The sequence below is a fragment of the Aulonocara sp. 'chitande type north' Nkhata Bay genome, unplaced genomic scaffold (assembly GCF_057382095.1).
Source record: "Aulonocara sp. 'chitande type north' Nkhata Bay isolate Kocher_YH1m ecotype deep benthic unplaced genomic scaffold, A_spYH_male_GT1.1 unmapped_scaffold_23, whole genome shotgun sequence".
Lineage (NCBI taxonomy): Eukaryota > Metazoa > Chordata > Actinopteri > Cichliformes > Cichlidae > Aulonocara > Aulonocara sp. 'chitande type north' Nkhata Bay.
Genome location: NW_028234355.1, coordinates 1183694 through 1209048, shown reverse-complemented (window position 1 = coordinate 1209048; position 25355 = coordinate 1183694). Strand labels below are relative to the sequence as shown.

The following is a 25355-nucleotide window of genomic DNA, read 5'->3' as shown; positions in this document are numbered from 1 at the left end:
TCAGTGTTTGTAATCATTTTCAAGTAATGGTTTTACCTGTGTAAAATTATTACTTGAAACAGTAAAGAAAGAAAAAAAAAGCCACCTCTTTCCTATTGGTGGAAAAATGTACCATGTTGAGCAATAAAAAAAATGGCAACACGTGAGATTTGGTTGTTTAGGAAGAGGGGAAAGTTTTGGGAGTGATGGCAGCGAGAGAGAGTTTTGAGATGTGAAAGATTTGTGACGTTTAGCGTGGAGCTTATAGTTAGTGTGTTGTGTGTTCGTTGCTTTGTTTTGAGTGTCGTGAGGGTACTAATGAATGTCACAAAAGCAGATTGCAATGTAAACACTGTCTCCAAATGGAAAACTGGATCCCTGTGGAGTTCTCTTCTGTCTTGTGGCGGACAAACTATTTTTTTATTTTTTTATTTTTTTACAGGCACAAATAATTTGTGTGGCATCTTATTGTGACACTTGATCGTTCTCTCATTTTAGCTATCGTAGTACTTTTTAATGGTTGTCCAAAAAAACCCCACTACATGCACTGGCTGCATTTTTAGATAAATAGTTGTATATAACTTTATTTACAAAGTTTGTGCACAAGTTTTCAAAATTTACAATTTATATTTGCATTTCAAGTTATGAAAATAATTCACTAAACGTGTCTGTGGTACTACTAACTACTACTCGGATTTTTTGTTTTTCTGTGATTTCAGATCAGTTGTGTTAATACACTGCGCAGGTGACCAAAAATTACACAAGCAGCTCATAATTGCATAATTGGGAATGTAATGGCAGAAGCCTGCAGGCCTTGAATATTTTCAACATGCTAATGGGAGTATGTTGAGCACAAAGTAAACAAAAACAACAACAACAACTTCTCTGATCTTATCAATTAAACGGCCTCCTTCGCTGTCACCTCATGATTCGCTGATTGAACAATCACGTTTCTCAGTTGGGTATAAGAAGAGCTGCTTGCAGTCGTAGCTGTGTGTGCAGTTTGGACCTGAGCAGCATCCTGCTGGCACAGCTGGCTGTGGTCCGTATCATCAAAGTCATGTTTAAAATATGTTGAATGACAGAGCTGCCACAGTGAAGAGGCATTTTTAGTAATAACATCACCGTCATGCATTTAGGATGTCAAACTGTTTCACAGTTTAAGGTTTTTATAATAAAACAGAGATGCCCTGACGATGATACCAATGGTTGATTTTCATTGTTATACAAGACTGCCACCTGGTGGTGAAAGAGTTTCAATGAGTTCTTTGACTTTTTTGGCTTTTTCTGACGACGCATCTCCCCACACACAGCTTTAATGTCAAATCAGGCTAACAACCTAATTGTTAACCTTAGTATAGAGACGTCTTCATCTCTGTACTAAAGTACAGACACAAACTTGTATTGCTGTTGTCTCAATCACAGGAAGAAAGCTGACTATAACTCATTCATTTAAGAAGAACCATTAAGTTTATTCCTACAAGAAAGTTACAGCCGTGTAATCAAATAGGCTTTGATAAGATAAGATAAGATAAGATAAGATAAGATAAGATAAGATAAGATAAGATAAGATAAGATAAGATAAGAGGTAATCTATCTTCAATGTGGTTTTACATAAATGGGCTTCTTGTTGCACCAATCTCCATAAAGTGAGGCGTCATACTAAGAATAGTTGTCTTGCTCTGATTTGTCCATGTTGTGGCTGCTTTGATCATTGCCAGAGCCCAGGTACAGTTCTCCTCACAAAGTCCCCACATCTTTCACCCAGCACAAACAGCACCTGGCATGTAATGTACAAAAATGTAATGTACAAAAGCAGCAAGCTGTCAAAATTCAATAAAACTTTACCGTTGTATACTCCTGGATGAATTGTAGTATTTAAAAAACTCGTATATATCCAAAAGCTGATGAAACAATTTCCCAGCAGCAGCTCTGAGTGAATAAATGACTGTTTACAGACTTAACGTGTCTGTATTTGTCAGTTCATCAATGAAAATATGAATAACGAATTTAAAAATATTCCAGCTGATGACAGGAGCTGACGAGTAGCCTAATTTACACCGACAAGTTGAATCAGCTGACACTTGCACCAAAGATCACAAAAAACTATCAGCTTCATTTATCACAAAGTCCTACTTTGTGATTCTCTGAGACAGTTTGAAAAGCAGCCTCTAAGAAGGCATCCACACAGTGATCTTTCTGTGCTGATAGAAGAAATGTTAGTTTAAAGAGTCTTCACATTACAACCCAAAAAAGAAAATAACAGAACTATTTCTGAATGAAATAAGCCTGTTGTTGGGCACCATCTTTCATTTTTTGACTACTAAGTAGTGATGTGACGTTCTGTATCGAGGCTTCGAAGCTTGTGTCGAGTAATGGAGGGGGCGTTTCCGCGATGCGCGTATCGAGGCTTGCTTCATTTATGGGAAGAGCTGAAAATGATGACGTCCGAAGCCTCGCTGCCCGGCTGTACCACGTGACTGGTTCATGAAGTGGTTCGAACTTTGCCGCGAGCTATGACAGCGATATAAACCCCTCAGACTTCATTCAAAATGTGGGTGTTTGATGGAGAGTTGCGGTTAGTGAGAGTTTGGAGGTTTAGAGAGAAAGTCAGGAGAGAATGGAGCCAGCTAAGAAGAGGAGGATGTCCTCCGCTGTGTGGGAACATTTTGATCTTATATCTCCCAACAAGGTATGTAAATTTCCACAGAAGATGTATTTTCATAATACTGATGGTGCAATACAATTTATGTTAAGCTGTCTGTACTTTTGTACAAGGTGAAGTGTTTGCTATGTGCCAGGGAGCTGGGCTATAACAACAACACCTCATCCATGCTTAGGCACTACAGAGCTTTGCATGAGAATAAGGGGAACACCGATTGTGGAGCAAGACCAGGTGAGCCATCAAATGTCATGATAATATAGCATGCAGTAATGTTACTAAATGATATAACAATATTATACAACTGTAATAAGTTACGTGTGTGATATTTATATTTGTGCTTTGTCTTTATTGTCTTTCCTCAGGAGAACAATCTCAAATAGATGAAGACCTGGTTAGCATGGTGATTGAGGACTCCCAGCCATTTAGCATTGTGGAGGACAAAGGATTCAAAAGATTTGTGAAATCATTAAATCCTAGCTATGTTCTCCCCACTAAAAGGTCATAAAAGCAGTGAAAATTTTGTTTTTACAGAATAAAATGTGAACAGGCAGGACTGAGGCTCAAAGCCTCAGTGTGTAGCTGTCCATACCTCAACGTTACAAAAGCACAACCACTGTCCACACCCCCAACCACACCTCACAGTAAATGATCATTTCCATTTTAAGCATTTCCAAATAATCATTTTCCATACTGCCAGTATAAATATACACAGTATGCTGCCATCACTACAATATACATGTTTTACACACTCCTTTAGTTGTTGACATTTACAGGCTGTGTGCAAAAGGCCACACTCTTCAAATTCATGCCAACTAATATTTTTACGTCCAGTAGGTGTCCTACTAGAGCAAATGAAGCTTCAAGAAGCTTTGCACTGGGGTGAACCAATTGGATGAAAAGCTTCAGTGCTTCATGAAGCTTCATCTGCCCATCACTACTACTAAGAGTTTAAAACTAAAGACGACTTGAATAATTTTGACTCACGTAATGAAAAGAGAGGTTTGTTTTACTTACCCTGAAGGCTCTGAGGACTGCTAATGGGTCATCAGCTGTGAGTCTCTGCAGGAGTGCTGGCCAGCAGTGATGAGCCACAGGCAGCAGTTCATTTTCCCTGTCATTCAGCACCTGAACGCACAACTCCAGCACGTCCAGTACCTAAGGACAAAGAAACACAACACACCTAACAATTATCTCTGTTTTGATCCTGATTATATGTGAGCTGAAACTAATTATTGAGGTCTTCATTGAGAGCCCAAACTCCTGAGCAGGCACGACTTCAGCACAGACTTATTTCTGTTTCACTCCTGGACCAGACTGAATGTTTTTCCTTGATGAGCATTACACCACTGAACAGTCCTCCACACAGTTCTGACAGGATGAATTGTACCAACGCTGGCGGTCCTACCTTCACAAGAATGATTATTTTTGTTATTAGTCCAACAGTTGACTCTACATAAAACTACTGATACAGTACCTTGAGTCGGAGCCTGAGGCTGGGATCAGACAGCAGATGAATGCAGCGCTCCATAACATCCTTAGTGATGCTGAGGTGGGAGGGAAGCTCTGCTTTCACATCAGGACTACCAGTATCTTCAACATCCTCACACTCAAGGGGAAGGACCTCTGCAATGGAGCACATGTACAGTTAGACCGCCAGTTTAGCAGTGAGGTTCAGATTTCTATGACTCTTAATTACAATGATCCATCTCCTCTACACTCTGAATCTAAAATAGGGCTGCCGCAAACGATTATTTTGATAGTCGACTAGTCACCGATTATTTTTGCGATTAGTCGACTAATCAGATCATGCATCCATTGGACGTAAAACGTACAGCTTATTCCACCAGCAGCATCTGCTCTTATATAACTATCTTTAGCTTACAGCTTTAAGTGTTTAAGGTCTGTGCTAACTAAAAATAAAGACAAGATGATAGTTTATTAAATTTTAATGAAATTTGCAGATTGTTTCGGTGAAGTTTAATAAACTCAGCCGTCTGCTCCTTGCTATCTAAAATATAACAGGACACTGGAGTATATTCTCGAGCATCTCACACTTCTGATAATCAGTTGTCTGCTTGACGTTTATTCAGCTGTGTAAAAACTATAACTTTAATCTCAGCCAAACCGATTTACTCAGGAATAAATAAAATTATCAAAAAAAGCCAAACAATAACATGTTTAAGTTATCTAAGTGACTTATATATCATGTTTAACCTGAGTAGCGAAAGGGTTTGAAAACGATTTGCAGGAGTCCGGTGTTCTCACAGGCTCTAGGCTGTAGTGATGTGCGGATCAATCCTGAAATATCGATTCCTCCGATACCAGTCATTTATGTTCTAGAATCGATTCTCACATTAAAATATCGATATTTTTTAGTAATTTAGGGTAAATTTGTAGTTTATCATTAACAGCAACACAGTGGAAAGAAACTATAATATTCGGATTGTCTACATTCAAAGGAACTACTTCCTCTTCCGCCTTTCATAGTCATGTGCGAAATACGGCTGTATAAATGTCTCGCAGCCCCTTGGCGCGCGCACTCACAACAATGGCAGAGCGTAATTGTGCGGACGTATTTTACCTCCACAAACAGCTGAGACATGGTTTGCAATACATGTGGCAAAAAAGTGCTCCAACAGTGAGGTGTGGTGGCTATACTTTCCCAACCTTGAGACCTCAGAATTAGGGAGACATTCAAAAGGGCTGTTGGGGGGGTGATAAATACATTTTACAGGGTTTATTTATCGGATAAAATACGTTAAATGTCACCGTTATTATTAGCCGGCCCGGAAACAGCGGGGGTGTCGAAATTCAGAGGCTGCTTCCACCTGAGGACCCGCCCTTCGCGGTCTAAAGAAAGCCGGGTAGTACGTCATGAGTTCCCTCGGTGGAGTGAAACTGCCGTCTGCTCCTTGCTATCTAAAATATAACCGGGCGCTGGCGTAAACTCTCGACCGTCTCACACTTTAATTAGTTTTCTGTTTGATGTTTATTCAGCTGTGTGAAAACCCCGGAGGAACCCTCCCGAGGGATTAATAAAGTTAAATTTAATTTGATCTAATCTAATAACTTTAATCTCAGCCAAACCGATTTACTCACGAACAAATAAAACACTGAAAAAGCCAAACAATAACATTTTTAAGTTATCAAAGTGACTTATATATCATGTTTAACCCGAGTGGTGAAAGATCGCGGGGGTTTGAAGACGATGTGTCGATCGGCTCAGATATTTGAAGTTTACACAGCTACATTCTCACCTGAAAATATGTTAAAAGTTTTGTTTTTGTTTTTTGCGACCCAGAAAGAGAAATAAGAGTAATATTAAAACTAAGTTGCTGCCGCCATTGTTGTAAACTGGAATTGGCTGGGCCGTGCTATGAATGCTGCAATATGGTTTTTCAATGTTGTTGTCCAGGTGGAAATTTGGGAGAATGGTGGCTCCGGGATTCTCCCGGAAAAATCGGGAGGGTTGGCATGTATGGTTGTGGCAACATCACTAACCTTGTCAAACACCTCAGAGTAAATCATATCACAGAATATGAGGCGCGTATGTTGAGACGAACTGAAGAGGAGGAGGGGACAGGTGCTGCTAGGGCGAGACAGACCTCTCTCATGGAGTCCTTTAGTGCTGCAGGCAGGCAAGGTGTTCAAATAGCGCACAACTTCAGTTTTTTTTATTTCTACATGATAATTCTGCATTATTAAGTGATAAGAACAAGTAATCTGATATCCTGTAATCATTATGATGCTATAATTTGAGATACAATAAATAAAATACGTTTTTGTATAAAGTATCGGTATCGGATCAGTATCGTCGATACCACCCTGAATATTACTTGGTATTGGATCGGAAAGGAAATCAGTGGTATCGCACATCACTACTAGGCTGTATCCCAATTCAGGGTCTGCAGCCTTAAAGGCCGCATTTTAAGGCCGATTACGTCACCGCGACGCGACGAAGGCTGTCCCAATTCGAAGGCTGCTCGAAATGCGGCCCTCAAATGCGTCCTTCATTTCCCTGAATTTTAAGGACGTGGCGGTGTAGACTTCGTTGGCCCAACATATCCCAGAATGCATAGCGCAGCGGTGGGTGTGGATAATTTTGCCGAAAAAAACAGCGGATGAGGGGCGCCCGAAGAGTAAACTTTAAGTACTGAATATTATGTCACTTATTTATGTGCAAATGTTTAATAACGAAGAACATTAAAACATTACTGTTGGCCACATGTCGGCAAAGTTATGTGACATTAGTGACGTTTGTACTAACTTGGTTTTAAAGCCTTTACTTTAAAATATACGCCGTTCAATAGCTGAGCTTAATCTTACAGAGAATGATCAAAGCTCATGTAGAAACAAACAAACAAATGAACAAAAGATTTTCTCCTTCATTTCTGTCAAACAAAGCTGTATGAAACGTTTCCAGCTGTTAGTATCATGGTTGCTAGGAAACCTGGGCTAGACCGTCCCATTTCACAAGCCTCGCACTTCCGGCCTTAGCAGTCTTTAAGTACGCGGCCCTTGAGGATCGTTGAGGCTGCGTACTTTGGCTGCAGACCCTGAATTGGGATACAGCCCTAGTGAGCCTTGCCCCCAGTTAGCTATCGAACTAGTGGGTAACAGACGTCTCCGAAAACGTGTGGTGTCTTGATAAACTGAGCAAATATTTGAGGTTTACACAGCTACATTCTCGCCTGAAAATATTTTAATCGTTTATTTTGTGACCCAGAAAGAATAATAAGAGTAATATTAAAACTAACTAGCTGCTGCCATTGTTGTAAACTGAGCTGCGCTGCGCTATGAATTCTGGGATACAGCTTCTTCTTCTTTGGGGTTTAACGGCAGCTGGCATCCTTGTACATACAGTGCTGCCATCTTCTATTTCAGTCCGTTATTACACTCTTAAATCCTACTACTTATTCCTGCGTCTTTTGTGATGCTTCAAACGAGGCGTCGACTATTAAATCAGTCGTCGACGATTTTGATAGTCGACGTAATCGTGACTAGTCGACTAATCGTGGCAGCCCTAATCTAAAATAATCACCACTACAACATATAGCTTATATTCCACTGGCCCTTAGACAGACCTATTACCTTGGTCTTCAGTGTTATAATCATCCTCTATTCCAATGCCCTCTGTCAGTTCTTTCTGTTTGCGGTAATTCAGCAGGAATTGGTGAATGCTGAGGTCTTCCTGGTCACTGGAGCTCTACCTGGAGCTGGCAGACGTACTGGTACTGCTACAATTGGAAGGAAACCACCTCGCTAAAGGAAAAACAAGACAACAATATCAAAATAGGTTTGATTACAATAAAATAAGTCAGTTAATCAAAATCAGTGTGACACAGACGCTGATTTTTTTGAGAAGAGCCCATTAGTGACATTTAATTCCATATTTTTACCGTGAGGGCTTGTAAAACTGCAAAAACTGCCAACACCTATAGTGCCGCTGTCTAAATATTATTATGAATATGAATTCTACAAGAGAAAACGACTGAGCATTTAAACCATCACAATGTATTAAATGTTTCCAGAGATACTGATAATTTGATAACGAGCAAAGTTATTTCTCCTCAAAAAAGTGGGATCAACCAGTACATATAATATTCATCCTGCTACATTTAGAAAGTGGCAACAACAGTAAACATGAGTAACTTCACCGTGTGTCTATCCGGTCTTTAAGTGATGACGTGATCAATCCTACTTCTGGGCCCAAACTACTCTGCGTTTAATAAGGCTGTTGTGTTTTTAACATGTTTTAATGCTTTGTAACTTGTTCTATTTAATCTCAACAAGCCCCTTACAAAAAGTAAGCGATCACTGTCGGCCTCTCTCAGTTTTCTAGCGCATCTGTGGCTGTGTACCATTCGTGGTGCGTTGGCTCCCTCTACTGGTATGCGCCTCATTCAAATGTCGCCACACATTTAAAATTGCAGGGTGTCTTTACACTGTCATAGCTCCTAGATAGATTTCTTCAGAGACCTGAAAATCGCTGTGATTATTCACCATAGCCTGCTGAGTCTTACAGTGAAAGAACGATGTCAACGTATAGCATCGTTGGTTACTTTAATTATGTTTGGTTTTTTTTAATCAAATCCTCCAAAACAGGACCATTGTGACACAAAACCTCTCACACACTAACACAAACTCTTTATACAGATACAGAGCTTTACATGTATAAATAAGGCAGACAAAAATGCATAAAACACAAGCTATCCACAGACTGTCGGTGGACGCCATGTCACTTTATTTTGTTTTTATCTTGTTTCTTTTTGGTGTAGCCTCATTAAACAAAATGTTTATAAAAATGACCACTTTTATTATGAATTATTAGGAAATTAATAATTCATTATTAATTATTTATTATGAACACACCTGCCACCCTCAAGTAGAGGTGGCAGAGAAAGTGTCCGTGTGACTGAGTCCTGTCCCAGCTCTGCTTCAAGGTCTGTCGGTCCAGCTTGTTGAGGGCCTGAGAGCAAAGACGGATATCCTGGACCAGCTCTGACAAACTGTCCAGGTCTTGACTCTCACACACGCACACCTCGCCAAGGTAGCTACACTGCTGTCTGTCAGCCCATTTGCAGCCAGGCTGAGGTGGGTCAGAGAGCACTCGTCCTGCAAAAACACAAAAGTCTTAACCTGATTGCACAATTATATCTTTCGACAATAAATGACATTGCATGATTTTTGCATGCACACCTGTGACAGGACTTTGGCGAGGTGTTCCAGTGCCGGGTAATCAGCAGGCCCTCTGCAGACAGCTGACAGGTCCACGTGTGGGAGGCAGTGGAGGGGCAGTCTTTTTAACACCAGCTCAAAGCCGGTGGAGCCTAGGGGATTGAGGGACAGGCACACTGCTTTCAAATGGCCTGTGCCTGAACGTTCAGAAGATGTAAAGTTAGTTGCAGTTTTGCTTATGGGTGGGAGTTCAGTGAAGCTTAAGGCTTCAGTCAGCTGCTTGTTAGAGTCACCTGTGAGCGCGCTGGCTAGCAGCAGTCGATGCTGCTGAAGGAAACGAGCAGTGAGGCCGCAGGCCTGCAGAGACCGCTTGGCTAGCACAGGGCAGCAGGACAGCAGACAGGACAGAGACTCAGACACGCCGTCCCCCAGTGGGTTCATACTGAGGTCCAGCTCCTCCAGGCACTTTGAGTGGAAACGAGCAGAAAAAGCAAATGATCACGAGAGCCAATTCTCTCTGACAGATATCATTGATATGAATCAGGTTAGCTTGTTATTAAGATCTAAGGTAGTTATTAAGACCAGAGGTACTTAAATACAGGTTAGATGGTAAACCTGGAGCTGCCACTATTGGCTAGCTGAGGCCCTTACCGGGAATGCAGGTGCACTCTGTCCCTTTAAAGCATTTACAGCCTTCTCCAGGCCGTCCCCTGTAATGCAGTTGGCAGAAATGTCCAGCAGCTGCAGACGAGGCATGTGAGCGTTGTGGCAATCAGCTCAGGGAGAAGGTCGTCAGACATACGGTTTCCAGAAATTCGCAGCTCCGTGAGGCTGGCCTGAAGTTTTAGGGCACGGAGGAGCGGGCCGAGGGAAGAGGCGGCCAAACCGAGACACTTGGAGTCCTGACACGGAGGAACCCCGGTCCCGAACCTCATAGCCGGGAGACACGCTTGTTCTCATCTACAGGTAGAAAGAGATGGTACTTCATAACAGAATACAAAAATGCACTTGTGTGCGTTTTATAATGCATTACCTCTGTGTTGCTCACCCACTGCCAGACTTTGACAGGCCTTCTTGTATCGCTCAGGGAGAGGAGGGAGATCCGAGCAAACTTCAGCCAGAACCTGCAATACAAACCCATCAGTTATCCTGCACTGGTGCAGGAAAGTGAAGCCAAGGATTCAATCCCAAAAACTGTGATTCCTTCAGTGTCTTCTGGAAGCTGGCTCCAAAAGCAAGTCAGCATCCAGTCTGGTAATAGAAATGGTTCTAATCTTTACAGTTTCTCAGATTGTAGTTTCTCAGGCAGCTTAACATAATCAGCCCTTCACCTTCTTACCAGAATCATACAGTCTAAAACCTGCACGCCTCATCTGGGTAATGAAAGATGAAGTCATTGTGGAAGGACCTAGAACCTCCATTCCTTCTATCAGTGATTTAAAAAAGACCTCTGTGTCTATGAGAAAGTCTATTTTATGAATTTGGGCCATACTTTGCCTAAGAAAAGGAGTATGCTCACTGGCTGACATGCAAGCTGTTTCACAGTCATAGCCATCCTCTTGTCACTGTGGGTTTTTTTAAAAAAAAATCCAAGATAGCAACAGTGACAACATTTGTCTTAAACACTCGTGATCAGACTTCATCAACCAATCATGGTAGTCTTCAGCATCTTTTAAATTGTCTGTGGTCCAAGTATGGTCACTTCTGGCTCTCCTCAGTGTCACCTCACCTCTTCATTTGTGTGCAGGACGGCCAGTAGCTGGTCCTGCGGGGAGAGCAGAGCGCCTTCTTTCTGCAGAGAGAGACGAGGCAGGAGGCCACACTTCTGGTAGTAACGCTGAGCTGCCTGCTCACACAGCCACGACACAGAGCAGGAGTTGGCCTCACTGGGATGCAGAGCAATGACCGGCGATTAAACAGAAATTAAAAACAAAACAACAACAACAACAACAAAAAAACACTATACCAATCAGATTGGGATTTATTTTTATATACTGCTCAAACTTAAAAGTTTTCACCGACCTTTGTGGAACTGGGATCAGGAAGACGTCTTCCTGAACCCGGACCCTCATTCTGATTGGTGGAGGAAGTGACGTGGGCATAGGAGCAACCAAAGTTTGAGTTGGAGGCTAGAGTAAACAAAATAAAACATTCAAGCACTGTTAAAACATCTGTATTTAATGTCATCAACTCTTTGTAGAAAGACAAAGCAGAGTCTGTACTAGAGAAATCAGGAGACCTGACGAGGGCAGTATTACGCCTTTTATACCTCCAGCCTACCGTAAATTCAGTAGAAGAAGAATAGCAGCAATGGCGCCATTGAGAGATCACATCGCGATCCTGAATTAAGTTTGAAGATGTTGGTTTGGCCGTGTCGGTTGTTGTTGCAATAATGTCTTCAGTTCAGAATCTTAGAGAGTTTATCAAGGAGAGATTAACTTCTGCTGCAGAAGAAATCTTCTCAGAGTTTGAAAAAACGATCGTCCGGTATGAGGAAGAGATCCGTCAGCTAAGACTGCTTGATATCAGACCCGGGATAAAGTCACACAATACAGGTGTGGAGGTGTGAGGGTTGCGGGATCATCGTGTGATTCACGTGGGCATGATCTAAATGCATTGAACTAGTAATACACCACAGTAAAGTGTATGAAGTTATATCTGTGCAGTGTTGAGAAGGTTACTTTTAAAATGTTTTCCACGAAAGATTACAGAATACATGGCCCAAATGGAGTTTGTAACTATTCCATTAAGTTACTCAATGTGAATAACGTATTCTGAATACTTTGGTCCGGATTACTTTATTACTTGCTTGTTACAACTACTTGAATGTACTATTGCTGTGTGAATTATTGCTATAACTGAAGGCTACTAGCCACCGAGCTAACATTGTTAGCTGGCTTTAGCTAAAGTTATTTCATAGACTAAAGACTGTTAGACTTGATTCATAGCATTAACATCCTGCTAGCTACAAACAATCATGTGCAGTTCTGAAAGCAATCTCAAGTAAATTTTTAAATCGTGATGTAAAATGAGTAACAGTAGGGTGGACATTAGGCAAGGCTGCAGTTTTTGCAGCGATCTCGTATAGAACACAATTTCTGTATCAGTAATAGGTTTTCTTTCTGTTTGCTTTCAGAACTGCACATAATTATTTGCAAGTAGCAGGTTGTAATGCAGCCTTCAGTAATAGTAATGAGTCACACAGCAATAGTACATCGAAGATTCTGAAGTGAGACATAACCTAGATAGCTACATAAACTAATACAAGGTAGTTGTAGTAGGCTTACGTTAGGGCTGTACAATCAATAAAGATGAGGCAGAACCTGGTAGCTCCAAACAGAAGGACCAGTCAAAACAAATTGAGGATGTTATTCCTAAATGAGGGGCTCCCCCTGTTGCATGGACATGGTTTGGTTATGAAAAGTCTGACACGGATCAGAAAACTGTACTATGGAAATTATGCCCAGACTGGTTCCCACCACGGACTCAAACACGACAAACCTCTTCGACCACCTACGCATGAATCATGTGAAAGTTTGTGGAGAGAGTTTATAGATGAGAAGCAAAAAAGAGCCATCAGGTGCTCAAAATAAACCTTAGACTCATACGTTAGAACAGGCTTTTCCCCCACGTGTAATAAATACTCAAAAAGAAAATGGCGGCCGTTACAACATATATCTAAAAATATATAGTGCATTGGTCAAAATACTCGACTCCAGGTACACGACACCCAGCTGAAAACACTTCATGAAAGTCAAGTTGCCCAATATTCACAAAATTTACAGAAAAAGCACTATTTTGTCATATATATCATTATCGGGACGAGAAACGTCTTATATTGGGATATGAGATTTTGGTCATGTCACACAGCCCTAGCTAATGTTAGTCTTTAAAAAAAGAATGTACTTCCAGATGTTTCTTTCGGGTGGAGTCTTTATAGTTGAGAGCAGCTCGGTTTCTGGGTCCATTGTATAACTGACGCCACCAACATTACCAAGAGACTTACACTAGAGCTTCTTGTTGCGTGTTTTGTTTGGGTTTCCGGTAATGCGTGAAATCAACAAAATTAGAGAGGGTATAGCCTGACATATGAAACAGGAAAAGACCATCGTGTAATCCATTTATTTAGAAGTAACTGTATTCTAATTATTACCAAATTATCGGTAACTATCGGCGGCACGGTGGTTAGCACTGTTGCCTCACAGCAAGAAAGTCCTGAGTTCAATTCCACCATCAGGCCGGGGTCTTTCTGTGTGGAGTTTGCATGTTCTCACCGTGTTTGCGTGGGTTCTCTCCGGGTACTCCGGCTTCCTCCCACCGTCCAAAGACATGCAGCTTGTGGGGATAGGTTAATTGGATAATCCAAATTGCCACTAGGTGTGAATGTGAGTGTGAATGGTTGTCTGTCCCTATGTGTTAGCCCTGCGACAGACTGGCGACCTGTCCAGGGTGTACCTCACCTTTTGCCCTATAACAGCTGGGATAGGCTCCAGCGCCCCCCGCGACCCTGAAAAGGATAAGCGAATGGATGGATGGATATCGGAATACAGTTACTCATGTTTTGTATTTTAAATGCATAACGCCGGTACATGTATGCCGTTACTCCCTAACACTGCATCTATGTAAACATACTTACAGCCACTTTGTTAACTACACCCGTTCAACTACTCTTTAATCCAAAATGTAATCAGCCAATCAGATGGCAGCAGTCCATGCATTTCAGCATATAGCGATCAGTGACGGTGATTGAAATCACTTTGATCATGGTGTGGGTGTTGGTGCCACATTGGCTGATCTGAGTATTTCAGAAACTGCTGATCTGTTTAAATTTCCAGCACAAACATCTGCATGATTTACAGAGAGTAGTCCAAAAAAGAGAAAATATGCAGTTCCCTTAAAATGACATTGAGTTCTCTGTACTCGGGTCTCCAGAGTTACCAGCTCTCAACCCAACAGAGCATCTTTGGAATGTAGTGGACCATGAGATTTGCATCATATTTATTAGTAAAATGTTAAAAGATTAGCATTAACAGCATATCTTACCTGCCGTCGTAAAATACTTTAAGCTTTCATGATCATATTCAGATCATGCTGCTGTTCATTTGTTTGTTTATTCACAGTGTGTGATGATCACTGGCAGTCACATCTAAAAATCAGACCCCAGACAGCTGTAAGGTTATCAACATCATCCAGTGAACAAATGACTATCAGTGAATGTTTCTGTGGCAACATAAAACGCAAGCTAAATTCTCAATAGGTGACCGTTTTCATCCTTCTTGAGCTTTCTTATCATCACATTAGTCACTATTTTCTTGTGTCCTTTTGTTGAACACGAAGGTCTGGATGATCAGCAGTTCTGTGACCATGAGAGGAGCTCCAGTCTCAACCAGGAGGACCCAGAGCCTCTACAGACTAAAGAGGAACAGGAGGAAATCTCCACCAATCAGGGAGGAGAGCAGCTTGCACTGAAGCAGGAGGATGAAGGGATTAATGTCTGGACCGGAGAACAGCTGGATTTGTTGTGGAAACCTGGATCACGGCTGACCAGATTTGGTATGTAAAAGTGTAATAAGCAGATTTCATAATATAGAAATGAATATGACTTATAACAAAATGTCACAAAGACACATGGCGTGCATTACCGCCTGGGATACTGCCTCACTGGAGACATGTTTTCTGTTTCAGATTTAAGTCATGTTAGCCCAGAACTGTACGCAGAATGTAGAAAAATGTTGAGACAATGAAAACTGTGGATTATTGGCCACAAGGACCAAGTTGGAGTAGTGAGCTGTACGCCTCATAAATGATGACTTTCTGCATGTAAACAGAATTCTTCTCTGTTCGCTGCATGAGAGAGAATATTTAAATATCGCTCACATATCTGAGAGACCTGCTCACAGTGTGACTTTTTTCTTGTGTGTTCTGTCCATCAAGATCTCCCACAGCAACATGATTGTAAGGAAAATGAGGATCTGGATGACCCGCAGGTCTGTAGCCAGGAAAGGAACTCCAGTCTGGACCAGCAGAACACAGAAACACTATAAAATAAAACTACAATATAAGACGAGAAACGTCTTATATTGGGATATGAGATTTTGGTCATGTCGCACAGCCCTAGCTAATGTTAGTCTTTAAAAAAAGAATGTACTTCCAGATGTTTCTTTCGGGTGGAGTCTTTATAGTTGAGAGCAGCTCGGTTTCTGGGTCCATTGTATAACTGACGCCACCAACATTACCAAGAGACTTACACTAGAGCTTCTTGTTGCGTGTTTTGTTTGGGTTTCCGGTAATGCGTGAAATCAACAAAATTAGAGAGGGTATAGCCTGACATATGAAACAGGAAAAGACCATCGTGTAATCCATTTATTTAGAAGTAACTGTATTCTAATTATTACCAAATTATCGGTAACTATCGGCGGCACGGTGGTTAGCACTGTTGCCTCACAGCAAGAAAGTCCTGAGTTCAATTCCACCATCAGGCCGGGGTCTTTCTGTGTGGAGTTTGCATGTTCTCACCGTGTTTGCGTGGGTTCTCTCCGGGTACTCCGGCTTCCTCCCACCGTCCAAAGACATGCAGCTTGTGGGGATAGGTTAATTGGATAATCCAAATTGCCACTAGGTGTGAATGTGAGTGTGAATGGTTGTCTGTCCCTATGTGTTAGCCCTGCGACAGACTGGCGACCTGTCCAGGGTGTACCTCACCTTTCGCCCTATAACAGCTGGGATAGGCTCCAGCGCCCCCCGCGACCCTGAAAAGGATAAGCGAATGGATGGATGGATATCGGAATACAGTTACTCATGTTTTGTATTTTAAATGCATAACGCCGGTACATGTATGCCGTTACTCCCTAACACTGCATCTATGTAAACATACTTACGGCCACTTTGTTAACTACACCCGTTCAACTACTCTTTAATCCAAAATGTAATCAGCCAATCAGATGGCAGCAGTCCATGCATTTCAGCATATAGCGATCAGTGACGGTGATTGAAATCACTTTGATCATGGTGTGGGTGTTGGTGCCACATTGGCTGATCTGAGTATTTCAGAAACTGCTGATCTGTTTAAATTTCCAGCACAAACATCTGCATGATTTACAGAGAGTAGTCCAAAAAAGAGAAAATATGCAGTTCCCTTAAAATGACATTGAGTTCTCTGTACTCGGGTCTCCAGAGTTACCAGCTCTCAACCCAACAGAGCATCTTTGGAATGTAGTGGACCATGAGATTTGCATCATATTTATTAGTAAAATGTTAAAAGATTAGCATTAACAGCATATCTTACCTGCCGTCGTAAAATACTTTAAGCTTTCATGATCATATTCAGATCATGCTGCTGTTCATTTGTTTGTTTATTCACAGTGTGTGATGATCACTGGCAGTCACATCTAAAAATCAGACCCCAGACAGCTGTAAGGTTATCAACATCATCCAGTGAACAAATGACTATCAGTGAATGTTTCTGTGGCAACATAAAACGCAAGCTAAATTCTCAATAGGTGACCGTTTTCATCCTTCTTGAGCTTTCTTATCATCACATTAGTCACTATTTTCTTGTGTCCTTTTGTTGAACACGAAGGTCTGGATGATCAGCAGTTCTGTGACCATGAGAGGAGCTCCAGTCTCAACCAGGAGGACCCAGAGCCTCTACAGACTAAAGAGGAACAGGAGGAAATCTCCACCAATCAGGGAGGAGAGCAGCTTGCACTGAAGCAGGAGGATGAAGGGATTAATGTCTGGACCGGAGAACAGCTGGATTTGTTGTGGAAACCTGGATCACGGCTGACCAGATTTGGTATGTAAAAGTGTAATAAGCAGATTTCATAATATAGAAATGAATATGACTTATAACAAAATGTCACAAAGACACATGGCGTGCATTACCGCCTGGGATACTGCCTCACTGGAGACATGTTTTCTGTTTCAGATTTAAGTCATGTTAGCCCAGAACTGTACGCAGAATGTAGAAAAATGTTGAGACAATGAAAACTGTGGATTATTGGCCACAAGGACCAAGTTGGAGTAGTGAGCTGTACGCCTCATAAATGATGACTTTCTGCATGTAAACAGAATTCTTCTCTGTTCGCTGCATGAGAGAGAATATTTAAATATCGCTCACATATCTGAGAGACCTGCTCACAGTGTGACTTTTTTCTTGTGTGTTCTGTCCATCAAGACCTCCCACAGCAACATGATTGTAAGGAAAATGAGGATCTGGATGACCCGCAGGTCTGTAGCCAGGAAAGGAACTCCAGTCTGGACCAGCAGAACACAGAAACACTATAAAATAAAACTACAATATAAGACGAGAAACGTCTTATATTGGGATATGAGATTTTGGTCATGTCGCACAGCCCTAGCTAATGTTAGTCTTTAAAAAAAGAATGTACTTCCAGATGTTTCTTTCGGGTGGAGTCTTTATAGTTGAGAGCAGCTCGGTTTCTGGGTCCATTGTATAACTGACGCCACCAACATTACCAAGAGACTTACACTAGAGCTTCTTGTTGCGTGTTTTGTTTGGGTTTCCGGTAATGCGTGAAATCAACAAAATTAGAGAGGGTATAGCCTGACATATGAAACAGGAAAAGACCATCGTGTAATCCATTTATTTAGAAGTAACTGTATTCTAATTATTACCAAATTATCGGTAACTATCGGCGGCACGGTGGTTAGCACTGTTGCCTCACAGCAAGAAAGTCCTGAGTTCAATTCCACCATCAGGCCGGGGTCTTTCTGTGTGGAGTTTGCATGTTCTCACCGTGTTTGCGTGGGTTCTCTCCGGGTACTCCGGCTTCCTCCCACCGTCCAAAGACATGCAGCTTGTGGGGATAGGTTAATTGGATAATCCAAATTGCCACTAGGTGTGAATGTGAGTGTGAATGGTTGTCTGTCCCTATGTGTTAGCCCTGCGACAGACTGGCGACCTGTCCAGGGTGTACCTCACCTTTCGCCCTATAACAGCTGGGATAGGCTCCAGCGCCCCCCGCGACCCTGAAAAGGATAAGCGAATGGATGGATGGATATCGGAATACAGTTACTCATGTTTTGTATTTTAAATGCATAACGCCGGTACATGTATGCCGTTACTCCCTAACACTGCATCTATGTAAACATACTTACGGCCACTTTGTTAACTACACCCGTTCAACTACTCTTTAATCCAAAATGTAATCAGCCAATCAGATGGCAGCAGTCCATGCATTTCAGCATATAGCAATCAGTGACGGTGATTGAAATCACTTTGATCATGGTGTGGGTGTTGGTGCCACATTGGCTGATCTGAGTATTTCAGAAACTGCTGATCTGTTTAAATTTCCAGCACAAACATCTGCATGATTTACAGAGAGTAGTCCAAAAAAGAGAAAATATGCAGTTCCCTTAAAATGACATTGAGTTCTCTGTACTCGGGTCTCCAGAGTTACCAGCTCTCAACCCAACAGAGCATCTTTGGAATGTAGTGGACCATGAGATTTGCATCATATTTATTAGTAAAATGTTAAAAGATTAGCATTAACAGCATATCTTACCTGCCGTCGTAAAATACTTTAAGCTTTCATGATCATATTCAGATCATGCTGCTGTTCATTTGTTTGTTTATTCACAGTGTGTGATGATCACTGGCAGTCACATCTAAAAATCAGACCCCAGACAGCTGTAAGGTTATCAACATCATCCAGTGAACAAATGACTATCAGTGAATGTTTCTGTGGCAACATAAAACGCAAGCTAAATTCTCAATAGGTGACCGTTTTCATCCTTCTTGAGCTTTCTTATCATCACATTAGTCACTATTTTCTTGTGTCCTTTTGTTGAACACGAAGGTCTGGATGATCAGCAGTTCTGTGACCATGAGAGGAGCTCCAGTCTCAACCAGGAGGACCCAGAGCCTCTACAGACTAAAGAGGAACAGGAGGAAATCTCCACCAATCAGGGAGGAGAGCAGCTTGCACTGAAGCAGGAGGATGAAGGGATTAATGTCTGGACCGGAGAACAGCTGGATTTGTTGTGGAAACCTGGATCACGGCTGACCAGATTTGGTATGTAAAAGTGTAATAAGCAGATTTCATAATATAGAAATGAATATGACTTATAACAAAATGTCACAAAGACACATGGCGTGCATTACCGCCTGGGATACTGCCTCACTGGAGACATGTTTTCTGTTTCAGATTTAAGTCATGTTAGCCCAGAACTGTACGCAGAATGTAGAAAAATGTTGAGACAATGAAAACTGTGGATTATTGGCCACAAGGACCAAGTTGGAGTAGTGAGCTGTACGCCTCATAAATGATGACTTTCTGCATGTAAACAGAATTCTTCTCTGTTCGCTGCATGAGAGAGAATATTTAAATATCGCTCACATATCTGAGAGACCTGCTCACAGTGTGACTTTTTTCTTGTGTGTTCTGTCCATCAAGACCTCCCACAGCAACATGATTGTAAGGAAAATGAGGATCTGGATGACCCGCAGGTCTGTAGCCAGGAAAGGAACTCCAGTCTGGACCAGCAGAACACAGAAACACTATAAAATAAAACTACAATATAAGACGAGAAACGTCTTATATTGGGATATGAGATTTTGGTCATGTCGCACAGCCCTAGCTAATGTTAGTCTTTAAAAAAAGAATGTACTTCCAGATGTTTCTTTCGGGTGGAGTCTTTATAGTTGAGAGCAGCTCGGTTTCTGGGTCCATTGTATAACTGACGCCACCAACATTACCAAGAGACTTACACTAGAGCTTCTTGTTGCGTGTTTTGTTTGGGTTTCCGGTAATGCGTGAAATCAACAAAATTAGAGAGGGTATAGCCTGACATATGAAACAGGAAAAGACCATCGTGTAATCCATTTATTTAGAAGTAACTGTATTCTAATTATTACCAAATTATCGGTAACTATCGGCGGCACGGTGGTTAGCACTGTTGCCTCACAGCAAGAAAGTCCTGAGTTCAATTCCACCATCAGGCCGGGGTCTTTCTGTGTGGAGTTTGCATGTTCTCACCGTGTTTGCGTGGGTTCTCTCCGGGTACTCCGGCTTCCTCCCACCGTCCAAAGACATGCAGCTTGTGGGGATAGGTTAATTGGATAATCCAAATTGCCACTAGGTGTGAATGTGAGTGTGAATGGTTGTCTGTCCCTATGTGTTAGCCCTGCGACAGACTGGCGACCTGTCCAGGGTGTACCTCACCTTTCGCCCTATAACAGCTGGGATAGGCTCCAGCGCCCCCCGCGACCCTGAAAAGGATAAGCGAATGGATGGATGGATATCGGAATACAGTTACTCATGTTTTGTATTTTAAATGCATAACGCCGGTACATGTATGCCGTTACTCCCTAACACTGCATCTATGTAAACATACTTACGGCCACTTTGTTAACTACACCCGTTCAACTACTCTTTAATCCAAAATGTAATCAGCCAATCAGATGGCAGCAGTCCATGCATTTCAGCATATAGCGATCAGTGACGGTGATTGAAATCACTTTGATCATGGTGTGGGTGTTGGTGCCACATTGGCTGATCTGAGTATTTCAGAAACTGCTGATCTGTTTAAATTTCCAGCACAAACATCTGCATGATTTACAGAGAGTAGTCCAAAAAAGAGAAAATATGCAGTTCCCTTAAAATGACATTGAGTTCTCTGTACTCGGGTCTCCAGAGTTACCAGCTCTCAACCCAACAGAGCATCTTTGGAATGTAGTGGACCATGAGATTTGCATCATATTTATTAGTAAAATGTTAAAAGATTAGCATTAACAGCATATCTTACCTGCCGTCGTAAAATACTTTAAGCTTTCATGATCATATTCAGATCATGCTGCTGTTCATTTGTTTGTTTATTCACAGTGTGTGATGATCACTGGCAGTCACATCTAAAAATCAGACCCCAGACAGCTGTAAGGTTATCAACATCATCCAGTGAACAAATGACTATCAGTGAATGTTTCTGTGGCAACATAAAACGCAAGCTAAATTCTCAATAGGTGACCGTTTTCATCCTTCTTGAGCTTTCTTATCATCACATTAGTCACTATTTTCTTGTGTCCTTTTGTTGAACACGAAGGTCTGGATGATCAGCAGTTCTGTGACCATGAGAGGAGCTCCAGTCTCAACCAGGAGGACCCAGAGCCTCTACAGACTAAAGAGGAACAGGAGGAAATCTCCACCAATCAGGGAGGAGAGCAGCTTGCACTGAAGCAGGAGGATGAAGGGATTAATGTCTGGACCGGAGAACAGCTGGATTTGTTGTGGAAACCTGGATCACGGCTGACCAGATTTGGTATGTAAAAGTGTAATAAGCAGATTTCATAATATAGAAATGAATATGACTTATAACAAAATGTCACAAAGACACATGGCGTGCATTACCGCCTGGGATACTGCCTCACTGGAGACATGTTTTCTGTTTCAGATTTAAGTCATGTTAGCCCAGAACTGTACGCAGAATGTAGAAAAATGTTGAGACAATGAAAACTGTGGATTATTGGCCACAAGGACCAAGTTGGAGTAGTGAGCTGTACGCCTCATAAATGATGACTTTCTGCATGTAAACAGAATTCTTCTCTGTTCGCTGCATGAGAGAGAATATTTAAATATCGCTCACATATCTGAGAGACCTGCTCACAGTGTGACTTTTTTCTTGTGTGTTCTGTCCATCAAGACCTCCCACAGCAACATGATTGTAAGGAAAATGAGGATCTGGATGACCCGCAGGTCTGTAGCCAGGAAAGGAACTCCAGTCTGGACCAGCAGAACACAGAAACACTATAAAATAAAACTACAATATAAGACGAGAAACGTCTTATATTGGGATATGAGATTTTGGTCATGTCGCACAGCCCTAGCTAATGTTAGTCTTTAAAAAAAGAATGTACTTCCAGATGTTTCTTTCGGGTGGAGTCTTTATAGTTGAGAGCAGCTCGGTTTCTGGGTCCATTGTATAACTGACGCCACCAACATTACCAAGAGACTTACACTAGAGCTTCTTGTTGCGTGTTTTGTTTGGGTTTCCGGTAATGCGTGAAATCAACAAAATTAGAGAGGGTATAGCCTGACATATGAAACAGGAAAAGACCATCGTGTAATCCATTTATTTAGAAGTAACTGTATTCTAATTATTACCAAATTATCGGTAACTATCGGCGGCACGGTGGTTAGCACTGTTGCCTCACAGCAAGAAAGTCCTGAGTTCAATTCCACCATCAGGCCGGGGTCTTTCTGTGTGGAGTTTGCATGTTCTCACCGTGTTTGCGTGGGTTCTCTCCGGGTACTCCGGCTTCCTCCCACCGTCCAAAGACATGCAGCTTGTGGGGATAGGTTAATTGGATAATCCAAATTGCCACTAGGTGTGAATGTGAGTGTGAATGGTTGTCTGTCCCTATGTGTTAGCCCTGCGACAGACTGGCGACCTGTCCAGGGTGTACCTCACCTTTCGCCCTATAACAGCTGGGATAGGCTCCAGCGCCCCCCGCGACCCTGAAAAGGATAAGCGAATGGATGGATGGATATCGGAATACAGTTACTCATGTTTTGTATTTTAAATGCATAACGCCGGTACATGTATGCCGTTACTCCCTAACACTGCATCTATGTAAACATACTTACGGCCACTTTGTTAACTACACCCGTTCAACTACTCTTTAATCCAAAATGTAATCAGCCAATCAGATGGCAGCAGTCCATGCATTTCAGCATATAGCGATCAGTGACGGTGATTGAAATCACTTTGATCATGGTGTGGGTGTTGGTGCCACATTGGCTGATCTGAGTATTTCAGAAACTGCTGATCTGTTTAAATTTCCAGCACAAACATCTGCATGATTTACAGAGAGTAGTCCAAAAAAGAGAAAATATGCAGTTCCCTTAAAATGACATTGAGTTCTCTGTACTCGGGTCTCCAGAGTTACCAGCTCTCAACCCAACAGAGCATCTTTGGAATGTAGTGGACCATGAGATTTGCATCATATTTATTAGTAAAATGTTAAAAGATTAGCATTAACAGCATATCTTACCTGCCGTCGTAAAATACTTTAAGCTTTCATGATCATATTCAGATCATGCTGCTGTTCATTTGTTTGTTTATTCACAGTGTGTGATGATCACTGGCAGTCACATCTAAAAATCAGACCCCAGACAGCTGTAAGGTTATCAACATCATCCAGTGAACAAATGACTATCAGTGAATGTTTCTGTGGCAACATAAAACGCAAGCTAAATTCTCAATAGGTGACCGTTTTCATCCTTCTTGAGCTTTCTTATCATCACATTAGTCACTATTTTCTTGTGTCCTTTTGTTGAACACGAAGGTCTGGATGATCAGCAGTTCTGTGACCATGAGAGGAGCTCCAGTCTCAACCAGGAGGACCCAGAGCCTCTACAGACTAAAGAGGAACAGGAGGAAATCTCCACCAATCAGGGAGGAGAGCAGCTTGCACTGAAGCAGGAGGATGAAGGGATTAATGTCTGGACCGGAGAACAGCTGGATTTGTTGTGGAAACCTGGATCACGGCTGACCAGATTTGGTATGTAAAAGTGTAATAAGCAGATTTCATAATATAGAAATGAATATGACTTATAACAAAATGTCACAAAGACACATGGCGTGCATTACCGCCTGGGATACTGCCTCACTGGAGACATGTTTTCTGTTTCAGATTTAAGTCATGTTAGCCCAGAACTGTACGCAGAATGTAGAAAAATGTTGAGACAATGAAAACTGTGGATTATTGGCCACAAGGACCAAGTTGGAGTAGTGAGCTGTACGCCTCATAAATGATGACTTTCTGCATGTAAACAGAATTCTTCTCTGTTCGCTGCATGAGAGAGAATATTTAAATATCGCTCACATATCTGAGAGACCTGCTCACAGTGTGACTTTTTTCTTGTGTGTTCTGTCCATCAAGACCTCCCACAGCAACATGATTGTAAGGAAAATGAGGATCTGGATGACCCGCAGGTCTGTAGCCAGGAAAGGAACTCCAGTCTGGACCAGCAGAACACAGAAACACTATAAAATAAAACTACAATATAAGACGAGAAACGTCTTATATTGGGATATGAGATTTTGGTCATGTCGCACAGCCCTAGCTAATGTTAGTCTTTAAAAAAAGAATGTACTTCCAGATGTTTCTTTCGGGTGGAGTCTTTATAGTTGAGAGCAGCTCGGTTTCTGGGTCCATTGTATAACTGACGCCACCAACATTACCAAGAGACTTACACTAGAGCTTCTTGTTGCGTGTTTTGTTTGGGTTTCCGGTAATGCGTGAAATCAACAAAATTAGAGAGGGTATAGCCTGACATATGAAACAGGAAAAGACCATCGTGTAATCCATTTATTTAGAAGTAACTGTATTCTAATTATTACCAAATTATCGGTAACTATCGGCGGCACGGTGGTTAGCACTGTTGCCTCACAGCAAGAAAGTCCTGAGTTCAATTCCACCATCAGGCCGGGGTCTTTCTGTGTGGAGTTTGCATGTTCTCACCGTGTTTGCGTGGGTTCTCTCCGGGTACTCCGGCTTCCTCCCACCGTCCAAAGACATGCAGCTTGTGGGGATAGGTTAATTGGATAATCCAAATTGCCACTAGGTGTGAATGTGAGTGTGAATGGTTGTCTGTCCCTATGTGTTAGCCCTGCGACAGACTGGCGACCTGTCCAGGGTGTACCTCACCTTTCGCCCTATAACAGCTGGGATAGGCTCCAGCGCCCCCCGCGACCCTGAAAAGGATAAGCGAATGGATGGATGGATATCGGAATACAGTTACTCATGTTTTGTATTTTAAATGCATAACGCCGGTACATGTATGCCGTTACTCCCTAACACTGCATCTATGTAAACATACTTACGGCCACTTTGTTAACTACACCCGTTCAACTACTCTTTAATCCAAAATGTAATCAGCCAATCAGATGGCAGCAGTCCATGCATTTCAGCATATAGCGATCAGTGACGGTGATTGAAATCACTTTGATCATGGTGTGGGTGTTGGTGCCACATTGGCTGATCTGAGTATTTCAGAAACTGCTGATCTGT

The 25355-nt window shown here is 42.0% G+C and overlaps 2 protein-coding genes across 2 annotated transcripts in view; one reads left to right on the top strand and one right to left on the bottom strand.

Annotated features, from left to right (window-relative positions):
• Window positions 1-1592: 1592 nt before the first annotated feature.
• On the bottom strand, window positions 1593-9249 carry LOC147300620 (TELO2-interacting protein 1 homolog). Its single transcript, XM_086285094.1, has 5 exons — window positions 9017-9249; window positions 7736-7906; window positions 4119-4267; window positions 3659-3799; window positions 1593-1759 (listed from the first exon to the last, which is right to left on the bottom strand). The coding sequence occupies exons 3-5, from the start codon at window positions 4170-4172 to the stop codon at window positions 1691-1693; spliced, it is 264 nt and encodes an 87-aa protein (XP_086141220.1). The 5' UTR covers window positions 4173-4267; window positions 7736-7906; window positions 9017-9249; the 3' UTR covers window positions 1593-1690.
• A 2377-nt stretch (window positions 9250-11626) lies between these two features.
• The window catches only part of LOC147300619 (uncharacterized), a 28776-nt gene continuing 15047 nt past the window's right edge, over window positions 11627-25355 (top strand). The window contains exons 1-5 of the mRNA XM_086285058.1: window positions 11627-11877; window positions 14660-14875; window positions 15257-15352; window positions 16962-17117; window positions 19144-19359. Of these exons, the coding sequence (XP_086141184.1) occupies window positions 11715-11877; window positions 14660-14875; window positions 15257-15352; window positions 16962-17117; window positions 19144-19359 (847 nt within the window). The 5' untranslated portion in view covers window positions 11627-11714. The remainder of the gene's footprint in view (window positions 11878-14659; window positions 14876-15256; window positions 15353-16961; window positions 17118-19143; window positions 19360-25355) is intronic.